Genomic DNA, 15,667 nt, shown 5'->3' with positions numbered 1-15,667 from the left:
AAACAAAAATTTGATCAGTGGTTACTAGGAGTGGAAACTGACTTTTGAAAAAACATGAAGGAACTTTGGTGATGGTGGTGCTTCCCGAACTGTATAGATGCCACAGCACTGCACACAAAAAAATCAATTTTACCAAATGTAAATTATCAATAAAACCAACTTTAAAAACCCATCAGTCATTTTTCACCTATCTATTGCCAAAAATCCAAATCTAATGACCCATCATTTTAGGGAGCCTGTAGGATAACGGGCACTCTTATACATGAGTATAAATTGGTACAACCTCCATGGAAAGCAGTTTGGTACCATCTACCAAAACTGCCTAAATCCTTTGACTCAGCAAAAAGCTAATTCTTACCTGGTACTTGCTCATCTGTATGCACACTTCAAGTTACTACATCGCACTCCGGTACCCAGTACTTTCTGAAAGTTTGCTTTAACCGAAAGAACTTCATTCGTACCTGTCTCTGTTAACCGGAAAAAAATCGAGATTTTCACATTTATGAAAAAAGGCAGAGGGGGAAAACAGCAGTTTGTTTTGCAGAGAGCCACTAGAGACGGCAGCATGTCTGGGCAGTGGGAGTGGCACTGCCAAGCTCTTTCCCTGGGAGCTACTACCCTCTGGCATCTCAGCATCCAGAGCCATCACTTTGAATTTTCTGTGAGCATCTATGTTTTATCCCATTTTATGCCTCTGTTAGCAAGATGTGTCATAAGGTAATTTCTTCAACTTTTGCCATTTTGGCTTACAGAAGGTTTCAGAGGCATACTCTACTTTTGGATAGCAGGGGAAACCTGTATAATTACAAATGATGGAAACCCAAATATCCATAGAATGCACTACGGCACTATGCATCAGTAAAGATGGACACTTCCTATGGAATAATCAAATTCATTTGTTATCTGTATAACAGCATGTACTGCACATGGGGTTTTTGGTTAAAAACGGGGAAAGGTAATTATACTAATTTGTTGTGTATGCTTTAAGAAACTAGATACACAAGAAACTAATAGTAATGACTATGGAGAAAGACTGAATTGGGCAGAAATGGATGTTAATTCATGGAAAGGGAGGAAGTTTGTGGCCTGAAGAGCCCACAGTTGTTTCTTATCCATGTACAGTTAGTACGGACTTGTTCAGTGATGGCTGGGGAAATGCCACTACTTTGTATTGGTAGGTGCTTTGTGAAAAAACTGAGAAGACACCTAGGAAGCTAAGAATGTTGATCCAAAGAGGGAATTCCACTGCAGCTGATAGCACTCCCCTCCAATCCCACTCCTCTTAGTAGAGGCTAACATCCCATCAAATTGGCTGAGTCATACCACACCTTCAGGCAGATTAAAAAAAAAGAGAGAGAGAGAAAAGACACAGGAAATGGACTGAGTTATTTTAATTAGGTTCTTTGTAAGAAGTTTAGAACACTGCTTTGTGAGGATAAATTCTGTTTGTGAGAGCAAACACAGAGCGGAGGTAACCCTGGAGCTGAGGAACAGCTTTGATTCTTCGCAGAATTTGTGAGTCCACATCTTTTTGATCAACCTTGCGCTGCTCTGTAATCTCGTATTTCTCTCTCTCTGTGTTGAAGATCTCACCTTCCTGGTGCCTGGGCTTACGCAGCTTCTTCTTGAAGTAAGCGTCAGTGAGATGTTCTGGGATTTTCACACCACTGATAACAATTTTGGTGGAAGTGGCAATGACAAATTTCTGGTGTGTTCTCCACAGAGTATCTCGATTGAGGGACAGAGGCCCAGTCACAAGTAGTAAGCCGCTGATCAGCTGCTTCAGGAAAATGACCCTCTTGCCTCTGTGGTGCCCGGTGAGGATAACCAGGATGGTCCCAGGGGTGATGCTGGCGCAGTTTTCTCACATGCTTACTGAGGGGTTTTTGCCGTGACTCAACAGCTTTCAAGGCACATCTTCAGTAGGATAATACCTAGGCATTTTGCGAAGTTTAACCACCTGGGTAACACCATTCTTGTCACCCCCAACTGGTTTTGTGACAGTAGCAAGGACCTTCACCTTCTTTTTCTTTTCAACCTTGGATTTAGATGCTGAATACTTCCTCTTGTACAAGGCCTTTCTGGAATACATAGCCGATCAGGAATATCTGCCAATTCCTCTGACCAGGACAGGGTTTCGGCTGCAGTGGGGTTTCCCCTTCTTAACCTGCTTCACCTTTTGAACCTTGTCACCAGTCTCAGCCTTCTTGGCTTCAAGTTTTTTCTCCTTGGTATCTGGCTTCTCAGCCTTTTCACCTGCCATCTTGCAAGATGGGAAAGAGCCCCTCTGTTTAATTTTAAAGAATGTTAATAGGTTCATCATCTAGGCAGGGTGCTGAAGCAGTCTTGAGGTTTCTACTCCCTACATTCTTCTGTGATTCATTCTGATTCTCCTCTCTGCACTGCTGTTACCTCCCATTAAGCCCTCACCCTCTCCACCTGGAATATATATTTAAACTTGACATATATATCATGTGCTACCATCAAATGCAGGTATGTGTTAAAACTGGGGATATAGTCGGGCACAAAACATAATCCCTACCTGTCCAGTGGTAATGAGCTCCCTTCAGCTTTTGTTTATCTGGTAATGTCTTTATTTCTCCCTCATTTTTAAAAAAATTAATTTATATTTATTTTTGGCTGCGTTGGGTCTTCGTTGCTTCACGCGGCTTTCTCTAGTTGCGGCGAGTGGGGGCTACCCTTCATTGCGGTGCCCGGGGTTCTTATTCTGGTGGCTTCTCTTGTTCCAGAGCATGGCTGTAGGTTCGCAGGCTTTAGTAGTTGTGGCATGTGGACAACTGGGAAAAGTGGAGACTATGCCCAGGGAAGCCCTCTCCGTTTTGTTTTTTTTTAAAATACATATATGCTCTTTTTTAAAGCAAATAAATTTGTTTGTTTGTTTGTTTATTTTTGGCTGCATTGGGTCTTTATTGCTGTGCACGGGCTTTCTCTAGTTGCAGCGAGCAGGGGCTACTCTACGTTGCCGTGTGTGGGATTCTCATTGTGGTGGCTTCGCTTGTTGCGGAGTATGGGCTCTAGGCACGCGGGCTCAGTAGTTGTCGCTCACAGGCTTTAGAGCGCAGGCTCAGTAGTCGTGGCGTACCGGCTCGGTAGTTGTGGTACATGGGCTTAGTTGCTCTGCGGCAGGTGGGATTTTCTCGGATCAGGGCTCGAACTCATGTCTCCTGCATTGACAGACGGATTCTTAATGACTGCGGCACCAGGGAAGTCCATCCCTCATTTTTTAAAGGGAGTTTTGCCAGGTATAGAATTCTCAGTTGACATTTTTGTTTTTAATCTCTGTGGGGGAAAGAGGGCTTGGAGCTTACTAGTCCACCATTTTGCTGATGTCACTCCTCACATAGTGTTTTAATTGAAACTTTTTTAACTTAAAAAAAGAATGGGTCTAGCAATCTGGATTGGATGACCTAGTGACACAGTAAAAACTTGGTCAGAACTAGGAAAAAAATAGGAAACAGAGCACACTATGTTTTTGCCTTTTCCTGTTTGCGCATCTGTCCATATGCCATTTCTTTTAAGAAGTTTTTAGAAACAACATGTATGTAATTTCAAAATTTAAATAAATTTTTTACTCAAAATATTATCATGGAAATGTTTGATCTTTATTTCATTCTCTTATTTATTAATGTAGAACACTAATATTAACTTTAGTTTTCATTGGAAATAATTCCTCTTTTTTGGTTAAATCCAAAGTTTGTTGCACAGGTTTATTTTTTATTTTTTTATTTTTTTTGTGGTACGCGGGCCTCTCACTGTTGTGGCCTCTCCCAATGCGGAGCACAGGCTCCGGACGCACAGGCTCAGCGGCCATGGCTCACGGGCCTAGCTGCTCCGTGGCATGTGGGATCTTCCCGGACCGGGGCACGAACCTGTGTCCACTGCATTGGCAGGCGGACTCTCAACCACTGCGCCACCAGGGAAGCCCCACAGGTTTATTTTAGTTTTGTTTTCATTTATGTGACTATATCTTAAACTATTTTGTTATATCTATTCAGACACTATAATTACACAATTCTAAAATAAAACAAGTACATTCTGAGTGCTATAGTTTCATCCTTTCTCCTCTGTCCTCTTCCTTCTCCTCATCTCACAGGTGCCCCTTGTATACAGTTTTATTTTTCCATTATTAAGATAGAAATGCATAAATATATAGAAATGCATAAACTATATGAACTATATTCACTTTCTTGCCAAAATAAAGCTAACTGCACAAAGTATTCTGATAGTTACTGACAGTTTAGGTCTGCATAGTTGAAATAACTTACTCCTCATGTCCACAGCTGCCTGGTGCTCTCTTAGGAGGATGCACCCTGATTTATTCAATCTTGGTTATTACCAAAAATGCTGCAAAAAATAGTTCTGTGCTTGTGAAAAAATCTTTTAACTTTTTTTTTTTTTTTTTTGCTGTACGCGGGCTTCTCACTGTTGCGGCCTCTCCCGTTGCGGAGCACAGGCTCCGGACGCGCAGGCTCAGGGGTCTAGCTGCTCCGCAGCATGTGGGGTCTTCCCGGACCAGGGCACGAACCCGTGTCCCCTAGCATCAGCAGGCCGACTCTCAACCACTGCACCACCAGGGAAGCCCTGCTTTTAACATTTATATAAAGTTGGAATAATTGTTAGGAGAGCAAACAAATTTACTGGCTCTAATAACAGGTACTCAATATTTTATAGTCTCCAGAGTCCTCTGATTGCAGTAATATCAAACTCCAACATTCCCTCTAAATTTAAAAATAATGTTTTTTACTAATGTAAATATGAGTATTAATTTCCTCACTCAGACTAAGGCTGGCATGCTTGGAACTTTCTCACTCCTTTATCTGTATAACTTCACTTTGGTCTCTGTACACATTCTTCCATCCGTTGACTTGATTCTTAATCAGCTGGTCATGGCCAACTCTTTGGTGCTTTCCTTCCAAAGAAATCCCTCAGATAATAGCAGCTTTTGGATGGCAATATTGCCTGTATGATTTTGGATGTAAAGTTCTACTTACACTGAATGGGCAGAGGGGTTTCCCTCAGCACCACCTGTCTCTTGAGTGACTTCTAGGCCATTAAGATTTGTCCAATTCCTTTACCACCTGTCACACTTGGGGCATAGTCTCCACTTTTCCCAGCTGTCTAAGCTGGCAGAGGGGTCCTGTGTGGGGGTCAAGCCATCAGGGTGAGCCCTGGACTCTGGCCGAGAACAGTGCCAGCCCTTTACCACACAACTGCTGAGACAATCTCGGGACTGGCCTGAGGGAGCAGGACCTGTCCAGGACAATGCAACCATCACCGGGGCTTCCTGCTATCCTCAAAGTACTGTGGCCAAATGCCGCCCCAACCTTGTAACCCAGACTTACCTGCATCCCAGGACCCTAAGAGGACATCTTCACCTATTCTCTTTCATTCTAATGTACTTCTAATTTAGCACTTCTTTCACGTTTCCTGTCTGTGTTCCTTAAATGGTCGAAAACTCACAAGGGCAGGCTTGTCTGTCTTGTTTTCTGACTTTTCTTGTGCACCTACAGTAGTGCCTGAAACTCAGTAGATGCTCACTGAACATTTATTAAAGAACTGAGGGACTTCCATGGTAGACACTGGTTAAGAATCCACCTGCCAATGCAGGAGACACGGGTTTGATCACTGGTCCGGGAAGATCCCACATGCTATGGAGCAACTAAGCCCATGCTCCACAACTACTGAGCCTACGCTCTAGAGCCTGCGAGCCACAACTACTGAAGCCTGCACACCTAGAGCCTGTGCTCCACAACAAGAGAAGCCATCGCAATGAGAAGATCGCGCACCGCAATGAAGAGTAGCCCTTGCTCTGGGCAACTAGAGAAAGCCCGCACACAGTAATGAAGACCCAAAAATAAATAAATAAAATAAAATTTTAAAAAATTTATTAAACATGACACCCTAGATTCCACATCCATTTTTGCTTTTTACTGTTAAGGCTATTTTGAAAGTCCTTTTAAGCTATACTTCAAAGTATTAATATTTTCACGAATGAAAAAATAATCACATTTCTAAAACAAAATCCTGAGTGGCCAAAGTTTCAGCATAGCCGCTGCTCAGATAACTGTCTCTTCTCAGACTCCAGTGTGTCCTGTTCAGTTTTCTCTGAGATCTTAACTTTTGTTTTCTAATCCTCTACTGATATTTTCCCAGAGCTATCCAGCCATTATCTTTAAATAAGTACATAATCATTAGTGGCTTTCAGTGATTTTCATTTCACAACTTTTTCTGGAATAATCTCAACTCCTTATGCCCACACAATCCCTGCTATAACAATAAGAATGATAATCACTTCTCATCAAAGAGATCAGATTTTGGTGTCCCCTCAATTTTTGTTTCATTTTGTTTTTTCCACACTTTAATGTATTCATTTTTCAATAAGTTTAAATCCTTGAGGTGTATGGCATCACACAGATTCTGTGTCCACGGCCTCAGCAGCAAGGTTGTTTGGGAATTCGGCACGAACCATGTCACTGTCTCCGTGAACACAAGCTACCTTTCCCCAGGTTACTCTGGTTTTGTTCGGTTTTCCACCAGGAGTTACTTTGTTTTCTTTGCTTTGTACACGTAAGCACGGCTCTTGCCTAGATATTTAGAATTCTGTTTCATTTCGAGCATAGACCCCTTCAATTTTTTTTTAATATAAATTTATTTATTTAATTTTGGCTGCATTGGGTCTTCGTTGCTGCGCGCGGGCTTTCTCTGGTTGCTGTGAGCGGGGGCTACTCTTCATTGTGGTGCTCTGGCTTCTCATTGTGGTGGTCCCTCCTGCTGCGGAGCACAGGTTCCAGGAGCACGGGCTTCAGCAGTCGCGACATGCACGCTGAGTAGTTGCAGCTCACGGGCCCAGCCCCTCCGCGGCACGTGGGATCCTCCCAGACCAGGGACCGAATCTGTGTCCACCGCACCGGCAGGTGGACTCTCAACCACTGCGCCACCACGGAAGTCCCAGACCCCTTCAATTTTAAGAGCTATGTGCTCCCTCTGGTTCCGGAGACTGAGCTTATAGCCAGCAAAATGGCCTTGGACCACAGCCTTCCAGGCATATTTGTCCTTTCAGAAGTCCTGTTCCAACGGGCCTCCACAGTCTTCAAGATGGTTGAAACAGAAAGGCCTATGTCCCAAACTTTTATCTCAGGGTTCTGGTATCTTTGCACAGGTGCTGTAACCGGGCCACTTTACCGGGCGGTCCAGGTGAGCAGCGCTCCACCCTCGGTCCCAGAGCTGTTGGAACTACATTTCCCAGAGGACGCTGCGCCGGGGGCCTTCGGCGATTAGCCAATTAAAGCTCAGGAGGAGGGCACTTCCCTGCGAGAGCATCGCGTAGGGGCAGGACTTCCGGCATTCTCCTCGTGGCGGTCGTTTTGTAGGTGCTTGGGGTATGTTCGCTCGGTCTCAGATTCCACAGCGGCGAGTCGAGACCGAGAAGGTCAGAGAGGAGACGCTGTCCGCGCCAGGCCTGGGGTAGGGTCCGCTGTGCCCGCATCCCCCCTCTTCTCCCGCCGTTCCCCGCCCCGTTCACAGTCCGATGGCGGCGGCGGCGCTGAGGAACCCGCCTCAGGTAAACGCTCGTCCTCCGGCCCTCACCGCCCTCACTCCACAAGACACTAAAGCCTCGAGTGCGGGGCGCCGGCTCACGTGCCCGCAGCCCAGACCCCGGTATTCAGGACGGTGAGGCAGCCGTGGGTGGGGCCCTGTTTCTGACAGACGGTGTGATGGCGCGTTGCAGAGGGTCACAGGCGGAGGGACCGGCAGGTGCAAAGGCTTGGAGGTCGGATTGAGCCGGGAGGATTCGGGAACTCCGAGATCTGCCTTGTGTGTTCAGGAAACAGAGAAGGTGAGGCAGAGTCGCGCTTGAAATGCCACGCTGCCATTTTCAGGAGGCCGGGAGCATTGACAGTTGTTAACAGAAAAGGACTCTCCTGATTTAGGCTTTCAGAAGTTTTCCAAAAGCTGTTCAGAGTGTTAGACTGGTTGCCTCGCGTATAGGTACCAGAATGTGCAGGTGCTTGCAAGGGAGACTGAGCTAGTTCAAGGGAATCTCAAGTCTCCTTTGTTTCTCATGGGAACAGAGAGCAAGGGGGCAGAAGTCAGGTCTGGAATGGCGCTCTGAGAAGTTGAGTGTCTATTTCTGCAGGTGATGGGAACAATGGGAGGTTTGGAGCGGAGGAGGGAGGTGATCTGACCCAGCTCTTATCAGGCTCCCTGTGACTGCAGAGTGGAGAACCGAATGGGGCGGGGGGTGAGGAATGTGGTAGGAAAACCAGGGAAGATGCTACTGTAACAGTCCAGGAGAGTCTTGATGATGTGGACCGGTGTGGTGACCTTGGAGGTGGTAGACATGGTTAGATTCTGAATTCAGTTTTTTCATTAGATCTGCTCAGATTTTCTGATTTTGTGAGAGTAGAAGTCAGGGATGAATGTAAGGTTTTGGGGTGTAGCAGCCAGAGGGATGGAAGCTCCATCAGTTGGGATCTGGAATTTGGTAGTAGGATTAATTTTCTTTTTCATTTTTCATTTTTTTTTTTTTTTTGACTGCATTGGGTCTTCGTTGCTATGCCTGGGTTTTCTCTAGTTGTGGCAAGTGGGAGGCTACTCTTCGTTGCGGTGTGCGGGCTTCTCATCGTGGTGGTTTCTCTTGTTGCAGGGCATGGGCTCTAGGGACACGGGCTTCAGTAGTTGCAGGTCGTGGGCCCTAGAGTGCGCGGGCTCAGTAGTTGTGGTGCACAGGTTTTGTTGCTCCGTGGCAAGTGGGATTTTCCCAGACCAGGGATGGAACCCTTATCCCCTGCATTGACAGGCAGATTCTTAAGCACTGCGCCACCAGGGAAGCCCCAGGATTAATTTTCAGTCGATATTAGAGGTTTTGTTTTGGTCATGTTAAGTGTATGAGATGTTTCAGAGAACGAATCAGTAGAGGTATTAAGTGGGCAGCTGGACACACAGGTCTAGGTCTCTGGGGAGGGTTTCAGGACAGACACCTGAAGAAGGTGGTGGATAGTATGTGGACAAGGGTGGAGCTGTGTGTCTTGGCTTAGATGGCTAGAACAGAATACTTTTTATTTCTCACAGTTCTAGAAGCTGGGAATCCAAAACCACAGTATTGGCAGGTTGGATTCCTGGTGGGGGACTCTGTTCCCGTCTTGCAGATGGTTCCCTTCTCCCTGTATCCTCACGTAGACTTTTCTTGGTACAAGGAGGTGGACAGAGCAAGAGATGCCTGTCTTCCTCTTATAAGGGCTCCTTCTTACAACCTAATCTAAACCTGATTACTTCCCAGAGGCCATGCCTCCAACTACCATTTGGGGTCAAGGCTTCAACATAACAAATTTTGGGGGGATGCATACATTCAGTCCATAACACTGTGGGTCACATTTAGTGGCGATAATCTTGGTTATGATAGTGTTAATAATAGCCCAGGAAGGGGAGAGTGGGGTCTGAGGGCTGGGCCTTGTCCTTGGGCACAAAGGTGGAGGATGATAGACACCACAAACATAGGTGAAGGAGATAAGTGGTCGTGGGAACAGTGTGGGAAAGAGGATGAGCTACTAGGTGATTTTGATTTCTGAGGGATGACTGCACATGAGACAGAAATGGCGGCAAAGGAGCAGTTGAGGCAAGATTGACAGTGAGGCCAGGTCTACTGCTTATTCACTGCTCTATGGGCTCACCAGGGTTTTGCTGTGACCTTCTGTTTCTGGGGGGTTTTAGTCAGGTTGGTGGATTAGTTTAAGGGGCACAAGTGGTCATCTGGGAGAGTCACTGGACCTGGGCTGGAAAGTGTCTGGGACTCTGTTTTGAATGATGGTTAGGAAAGGAGAGGAAGTCTGTGACGGGAGAGCACATCAAGTGTAGCTCATGTGGAAGAGGGACATGACTGTATGAGATGCACAAGTGGTTCTGGGTGGCTGAGGTTGAAGCAAGGAGCAGAGTCAGGCAGGACTGCCAATGACAGTGGGGACCAGTGGAGGTCTGGGTAGTTGGATCCTGCTTGAATTTGCTGAGCACTCTCTATATGCCACGTGTTCCATGACACGTAGGAAGGAGAGGCAGATGCCTGTGTTGCAGGGCAGGAAAGAGGTGGTGACTGAGAGAGACATTGTACAAAGAGTGATGTGGAAATGGAGTGTGAGCTGATGGCCTGAGGGCCCTGGCACTGAGGACATAAGGTTAAAATGTGAGCCCACACCCTTGGTTATGTCTGGGAGGCATGATCTGGGACATCCTAGGAGAATTGCCTCGTAAGAGGGAGTCCTTCCCTGTGTGCCAGGCCCAGAGCATAGATATCATCTGTCTGTCCACCTGCCTGGTGCTGTGGGTGGACAGGGTAATCAAAGGGACCATGAGAAGAGTGTTCACGTCAATGACACCAGGGCCTGGTATCTCCTTTGAGGAAGTGGCGGGGGACGGTGAGCAGGGTATGAGTAGGTGGGTGGATGAACTTGGGGTCCTGTGAGAGAAGCTGATCATGGAACAAACTGTCCCCATCATGGCAGGCCTGTGTGACCTTTGAAGACGTGGCCATTTACTTCTCCCAGGAGGAGTGGGAGCTCCTTGATGAGGCACAGAGATTCCTGTACCATGATGTGATGCTGGAGAACTTTGAACTTACAACATCCCTGGGTAAGGCCTTCATATTCCTCCCAGTGTTCTCAACTGTCCTCTGTCTTTCCCCCATCCAAGAGGCAGCTCTCTCCATTCCATGGCTAGACCATTGTCTCTGCTAACTTCCCCACTTACCTGGCATATGTGCTGTGGATGTCAGTGCTGAGCTGTGTACACTGCCACGAGTACTGTACTCCTCAAGAAGCCCCAACGTCTGATACCCCAAGGAATGCAGGGAAGTGTCTGGGAGTCAGTCTGGCAGTCAGCCTAATAGAGCTCACATTTCTTGTCCTCTCCTTGGCAAGTTGACTGTGTCCAGATCTATGGTACCTTGTGCCCCAGATTCTTTCCCTTTCCTCTTATTTTTGAGATATAATTGGCATAGGACATATTAGTTTCAAGTGTATTACATAATGATTTGGTATTTGTATATATTGCAAAATGCTCACAATAGTAAGTCTAGTTAACATCTATCACCATATAGAGTTACACATTTTTTTTCCTTGTGATGAGAACTTTTAATTTTAAGACTTCCTTGTGACTGCCTATATCAGGATTGCAGGTATTGTCATTGTCACTATTTATGTATAAGCTTTTCTTGAAAGTCCCTGTTTTGGGATTTTGTTGTAATAGTCTTTCCTTTCCTGGGGTCTGCTCTTTCCTCAGTTGCTCTGAGTCAGTGCTGACCACTCACATGTCCTGTCTTTCCCTAAAGACTTGTTCCGTTCCAGTCTCACGTAGTTACAGAACTGGGGGTGTGTGGGGAGAGCCCTGATTGCTTTACAGGGTGAACATGGCAAGTTGGTCTCAGAGGAGACCTGGTCCTGGTGAGTGGTAACTGAAGGGGGGGCGAGGGGAGGTCATGAAAATGAGGCTGTGTTTAATCATACCGGGAACCTACCCTGTGTCCACCAGTGTTTTGGTGCAAGTGCCACTTGATGCAAATTATTTCTACACTTTCTTCTGCATACTTGACACTTTACTGATTTGTCATTTCCAGTTTCTGACTCTCCCCACCTTTCAGACCTGTATGCATCATGTCCCTCTCCACTGCACCATCTGTAGTTTCTCCCACAGTGACTTACACTTATCCAGATACCTTGGAGATGTGGGTTCAGTTCCAGACCACTGCAATACAGTGAGTCACGTGAATTTTTTTGTTTCCCAGTGCATATAGAAGTTATATTTATATTATACTTTAGTGTATTAAGTGCAGTAGAATTATGCCTAAAAACCAATATACTTACCTTAATTTGAAAGTACTTTTTTGCTAAAAAATCCTAAGCATTGTCTGAACGTTCAGTGAGTCATAGTAGTAAAATCAAAGATCACTGATCACAGATCACCATAACAAATATAATAATAATGGAAAAGTTTGAAAGATTGTGAGAATTATCAGAATGTGACACAGAGATACAAAGTGAGCAAATTCTGTCGGGAAAATGGCACTGATAGACTTGCTGGACGTAAGGTTGCCACAAACCTTCAATTTGTAAAGAAAAAAACCAGAATGCAGTATCTGCAAAGGGCAATACAGCAAAGTGCCATGATAACGACATATGCCTGTAAAATGTTGTGAGGTGTGCACACATTCTTAAATAGTCCTTAAACACCAGCTACTCAGTTCCAATTGTATTTCCCTGGGCCTGGACACAGTCATCCTTCTGCATAGTATGGACATGTTCCCAGCTGACAAGATCTAGCTGAAGGCTGTTGGCAGAGGAGGGAGTAAGTGATCCTGCCTCTCCTCCCTGTGTTACACCCTGTATTTGTGCCCTTTGTCCTGGAAAGTTACCCCCCTTCTGTGAACTTTAGAGGCCCAGTACTGCAGAGCAGCCCTCCCTTCAAATTAGTGCCTCATTCTGAAAACATTCCCATGGATTCATTAGCACTTTATTAGCATTCCTCTGCTTTCAGATTGTCAGTGTGGAGCAGAGGATGAGGAGATCCCTTCTGAGCAGAGTGTTTCTGGAGGAGAGTCACAGGTCAGGACTTCTCAGTTAGTTCCATCAAACCAGAAGACTCATCCCTGTGAGAAGTGTGTCTCAGTCTTGAAAGACATTTTGCAGCTGACTGAGCTCCAGGCAGCATATCTTGGGCAGAAACCATACTTTGGTGGGGGGTCCAGCGGCTTCTGGTTGAATGCAAGCCTTCACCAGTATCAGGAGCATGGCAATGGAGAGAAAAACCTTAAAATGGATGTGGACAGGTCCTCGATTGTGACGAGCTGCAGACTCCATGTGTCAGGGAAGCCCTTCCCCTGTGGGGAAGATGGAAAAGACTTCCTAGCTACTTTGGGCCTTCATCAGCACCAGGCCACTCCCAATGGTGAGAAGCCACACAGCAGCATTGAGTCTGGGGAGGCCTTAAACAATGGAAAAAGTCATAACAAGTGGATTGAATGCAGGGAAGTTTTTGGCAACACTCATATACTTCATCACCAGAGAGTCTGCGCTGGAGAAGGTCTTGATGAGTGTAGCAAATGCAAATACAGATTTGTTCAGCACCAGCAAATTCACATTGGAGAAAGGCCTTATGAGTGCAGCGAATGTGGGAAATTCTTTAGCCGTAAAACCCACCTCATTAGACACTGGAGGGTTCACACAGGAGCAAAGCCTTATGAGTGCAGTGAATGTGGGAGGCCTTTTAGCCAGAAATCTGACCTCATTCAACACCAAAGAGTTCACACTGGAGAAAAGCCTTATGAGTGCAGTGAATGTGGGAAATCTTTTATCCAGAAATCCATCCTCATTAAACACCAGAGAGTTCACACTAATGAAAGGCCTTATAAATGTGATCAATGTGGAAAATCGTTTAGCCAAAGTTCTGGCCTCCTTCGACACAAGAGAGCTCACACTAGAGCAAGGCCTTATGAGTGCAGTGAATGTGGGAAAGCCTTTAACTGTAAAACCCACCTCGTTCGACACTGGAGAGCTCACACTGGAGTTAGGCCTTATGAGTGCAGTGAATGCGGAAAATCTTTTAGTGAGAAATCTGTCCTCATTCAACACCAAAGAGTTCACACTGGAGAAAAGCCTTATGAGTGCAGTGGATGTGGGAAAGCCTTTAGCCAGAAATCTGTCCTCATTCAGCACCAGAGAGTTCACACAGGAGAAAGGCCTTATGAGTGCAGTGAATGTGGGAAATCCTTTAGCCGCAAAACCCACCTCATTCGACACCAGACGGTGCACACTGGAGCAAGACCTTTTGATTGCAGTGAATGTCAGAGATCCTTTACTCAGAGCTCTGGTCTCCTTCGACACAGGAGAGCTCATGTGCAGTGAGTATAGGAAATCCTTTACCTCCAAATTTAACGTCGGTCAACACCAAAGAGTTCACACTGGAAAAAGTCTTGCACATGCAATGAATGTGCTTTTTTCTTACTTAGCATCATTGTGTTGGAGGAAAGCTTCTGTGAGGAACCATCTGCGTGAATCGAATCTCACGTTGGGATAGCCACAGACTAGGAATTGATTCACCATAAATTTCACGGTTGTGTTGGAAGCATGTGTAACCTGCCCAAGGTCACTGCCAGTTTCTGTGGCAGAAACTATCTCACCTCTAGCATCTGGCAGGCCCTCACAGTTGGCATCAGTCACAAGCCTAGTATGCTCAGAGCAACTGACCTCTGTGCTGTCCTGTTGGAGGAAATCGTGAGTATCCTGAGCCCTTATGGAGTCTTCATTCCCTTTTCTCTGACAAGTTAGGGCATGGACCTGACCTGTGTTGGCCCTGAGAACACTATCCGAGTTCTGCTGGCAGCTTGCAGAGAAGAACTAGCTTTTTCAGGGACACAGTTGGTCTCGGGTAGTTGTGATGAATATTTCCAGCTTCCAAGTCACCCAACCAGAAATTGCCTGTTGCACGTTGCTCTGGTTTGTGTAATAGTAAAGACTTTTTGTTTAAGCACCTTAATTTTGGAAATGCTCTTCACTGTGTGGAATAGTTTGAAAGCACAATAGGACCGTCAACTTGAGGGGTAAATGACTTTTGTGGAGATCCAAACTTTGGGTGCCTCAGAGGACATGGTATGATGGCCAAATATAGGGCTTTCATTTTGGCCTAGTTTGCATTGCTGCCAAGGCCTCCTAGGAAAGAATACTTTGTTATAATTTTTTGCCTGGATACGAGAGTTCTGTGCATTCTAGTGCTTCTGGAGACAACATGGATTCTTTTTTTTCTTGCCCACAGGGGATAACACACAATGGCCAGCACTACTGAGGGAAATCTTAACCCCAGTTCTCCTCCAAAGCAACAATATATACCCTGATACCTGGAATTCCATAGGCTAGTGTCCATAGTTGTAAGGCTGCAGGGGCAGGGAAGACCGCAATTGGTACAGAAACACTGGTTACTAGGGAGTGGAGGAGACTGCAGCAAGCTACGTGGAATGTACCACTTCTAAAGGTACATCCACAAATGTTCTACTGACAATGACTGCAGGATGAGTGTGTCCAGAAATCTCAGGACCTCCAGGTATGTTTATGTTGTGAAGTCATTGGCAGACAAAATAAGGGTTTGGGGGGATTCCTCTAGGCTTTCTGAGCTGTTGACCTCAAGGCCATTGCTGTACAGGCAATAGAAGAAGGATGGTGAGATACTGTGGTCCAGGCATGTGGTTTTTGTGACCCAGCCAGCAGTCCTCCTGACTCAGCTGGAAATGGCCTTCACTGTTTGCCAGAATTTCGTGTCCCTGAGGAGAGGCTGCCCCTCAAGGCATGAGGAATGAGATAGTGGAGTAATTTTCTGAAGAGTGGGATATTTAGATTTTTATTATGAACCACTTTTTAAACCTGCATGATGGTATAATGGGCATAGATATGTTGTACATATTTAAAGTGTACAATTTGATAAGTTTTCACATGTATACACTTGTGAAACCATTATTATTATCATGATAATGAGCTATCTGTCACCAACATATTTTCCTCATGCCCTTTTCTAGTCTCCTTGCTCTCCCTGGCCATACAGACAACCATTTATTTACATTCCTTTACAATAGATTGCATTTTCTAGAATGTTATGATTGATCATAAAGTGT

General features: G+C 45.6%; 2 protein-coding genes and 2 pseudogenes across 2 annotated transcripts in view; 1 reads left to right on the top strand and 3 right to left on the bottom strand.

Annotated features, from left to right (window-relative positions):
* Positions 1 to 1,414: 1,414 nt before the first annotated feature.
* LOC112398015 (60S ribosomal protein L6 pseudogene) lies at positions 1,415 to 2,263 on the bottom strand (annotated as a pseudogene).
* A 4,141-nt stretch (positions 2,264 to 6,404) lies between these two features.
* Positions 6,405 to 7,067, bottom strand: LOC112398018 (60S ribosomal protein L35a-like; annotated as a pseudogene).
* A 321-nt stretch (positions 7,068 to 7,388) lies between these two features.
* Positions 7,389 to 15,667, top strand: part of LOC112397960 (zinc finger protein 304-like) — a 40,550-nt gene continuing 32,271 nt past the window's right edge. The window contains 2 exon segments of the mRNA XM_024742307.1: positions 7,389 to 7,582; positions 10,518 to 10,644. Of these exon segments, the coding sequence (XP_024598075.1) occupies positions 7,550 to 7,582; positions 10,518 to 10,644 (160 nt within the window). The 5' untranslated portion in view covers positions 7,389 to 7,549.
* On the bottom strand, positions 12,880 to 14,002 carry LOC112397959 (uncharacterized). Its single transcript, XM_024742306.1, has one exon. It carries the CDS (start codon positions 13,899 to 13,901, stop codon positions 12,993 to 12,995), a length of 909 nt encoding a protein of 302 aa, XP_024598074.1. The 5' UTR covers positions 13,902 to 14,002; the 3' UTR covers positions 12,880 to 12,992.

Source organism: Neophocaena asiaeorientalis, unplaced genomic scaffold (genome assembly GCF_003031525.2).
Source record: "Neophocaena asiaeorientalis asiaeorientalis breed wild unplaced genomic scaffold, Neophocaena_asiaeorientalis_V1.1 scaffold582, whole genome shotgun sequence".
NCBI classification, from domain to species: domain Eukaryota; kingdom Metazoa; phylum Chordata; class Mammalia; order Artiodactyla; family Phocoenidae; genus Neophocaena; species Neophocaena asiaeorientalis.
This window is presented reverse-complemented; position numbering and strand designations above follow the sequence as displayed.

Excerpts from the sequence above, each read along its gene's own strand:
- LOC112397959 (XM_024742306.1), bottom strand. The coding sequence starts at position 13,901 with ATGAGCTCTCCTGTGTCGAAGGAGACCAGAGCTCTGAGTAAAGGATCT.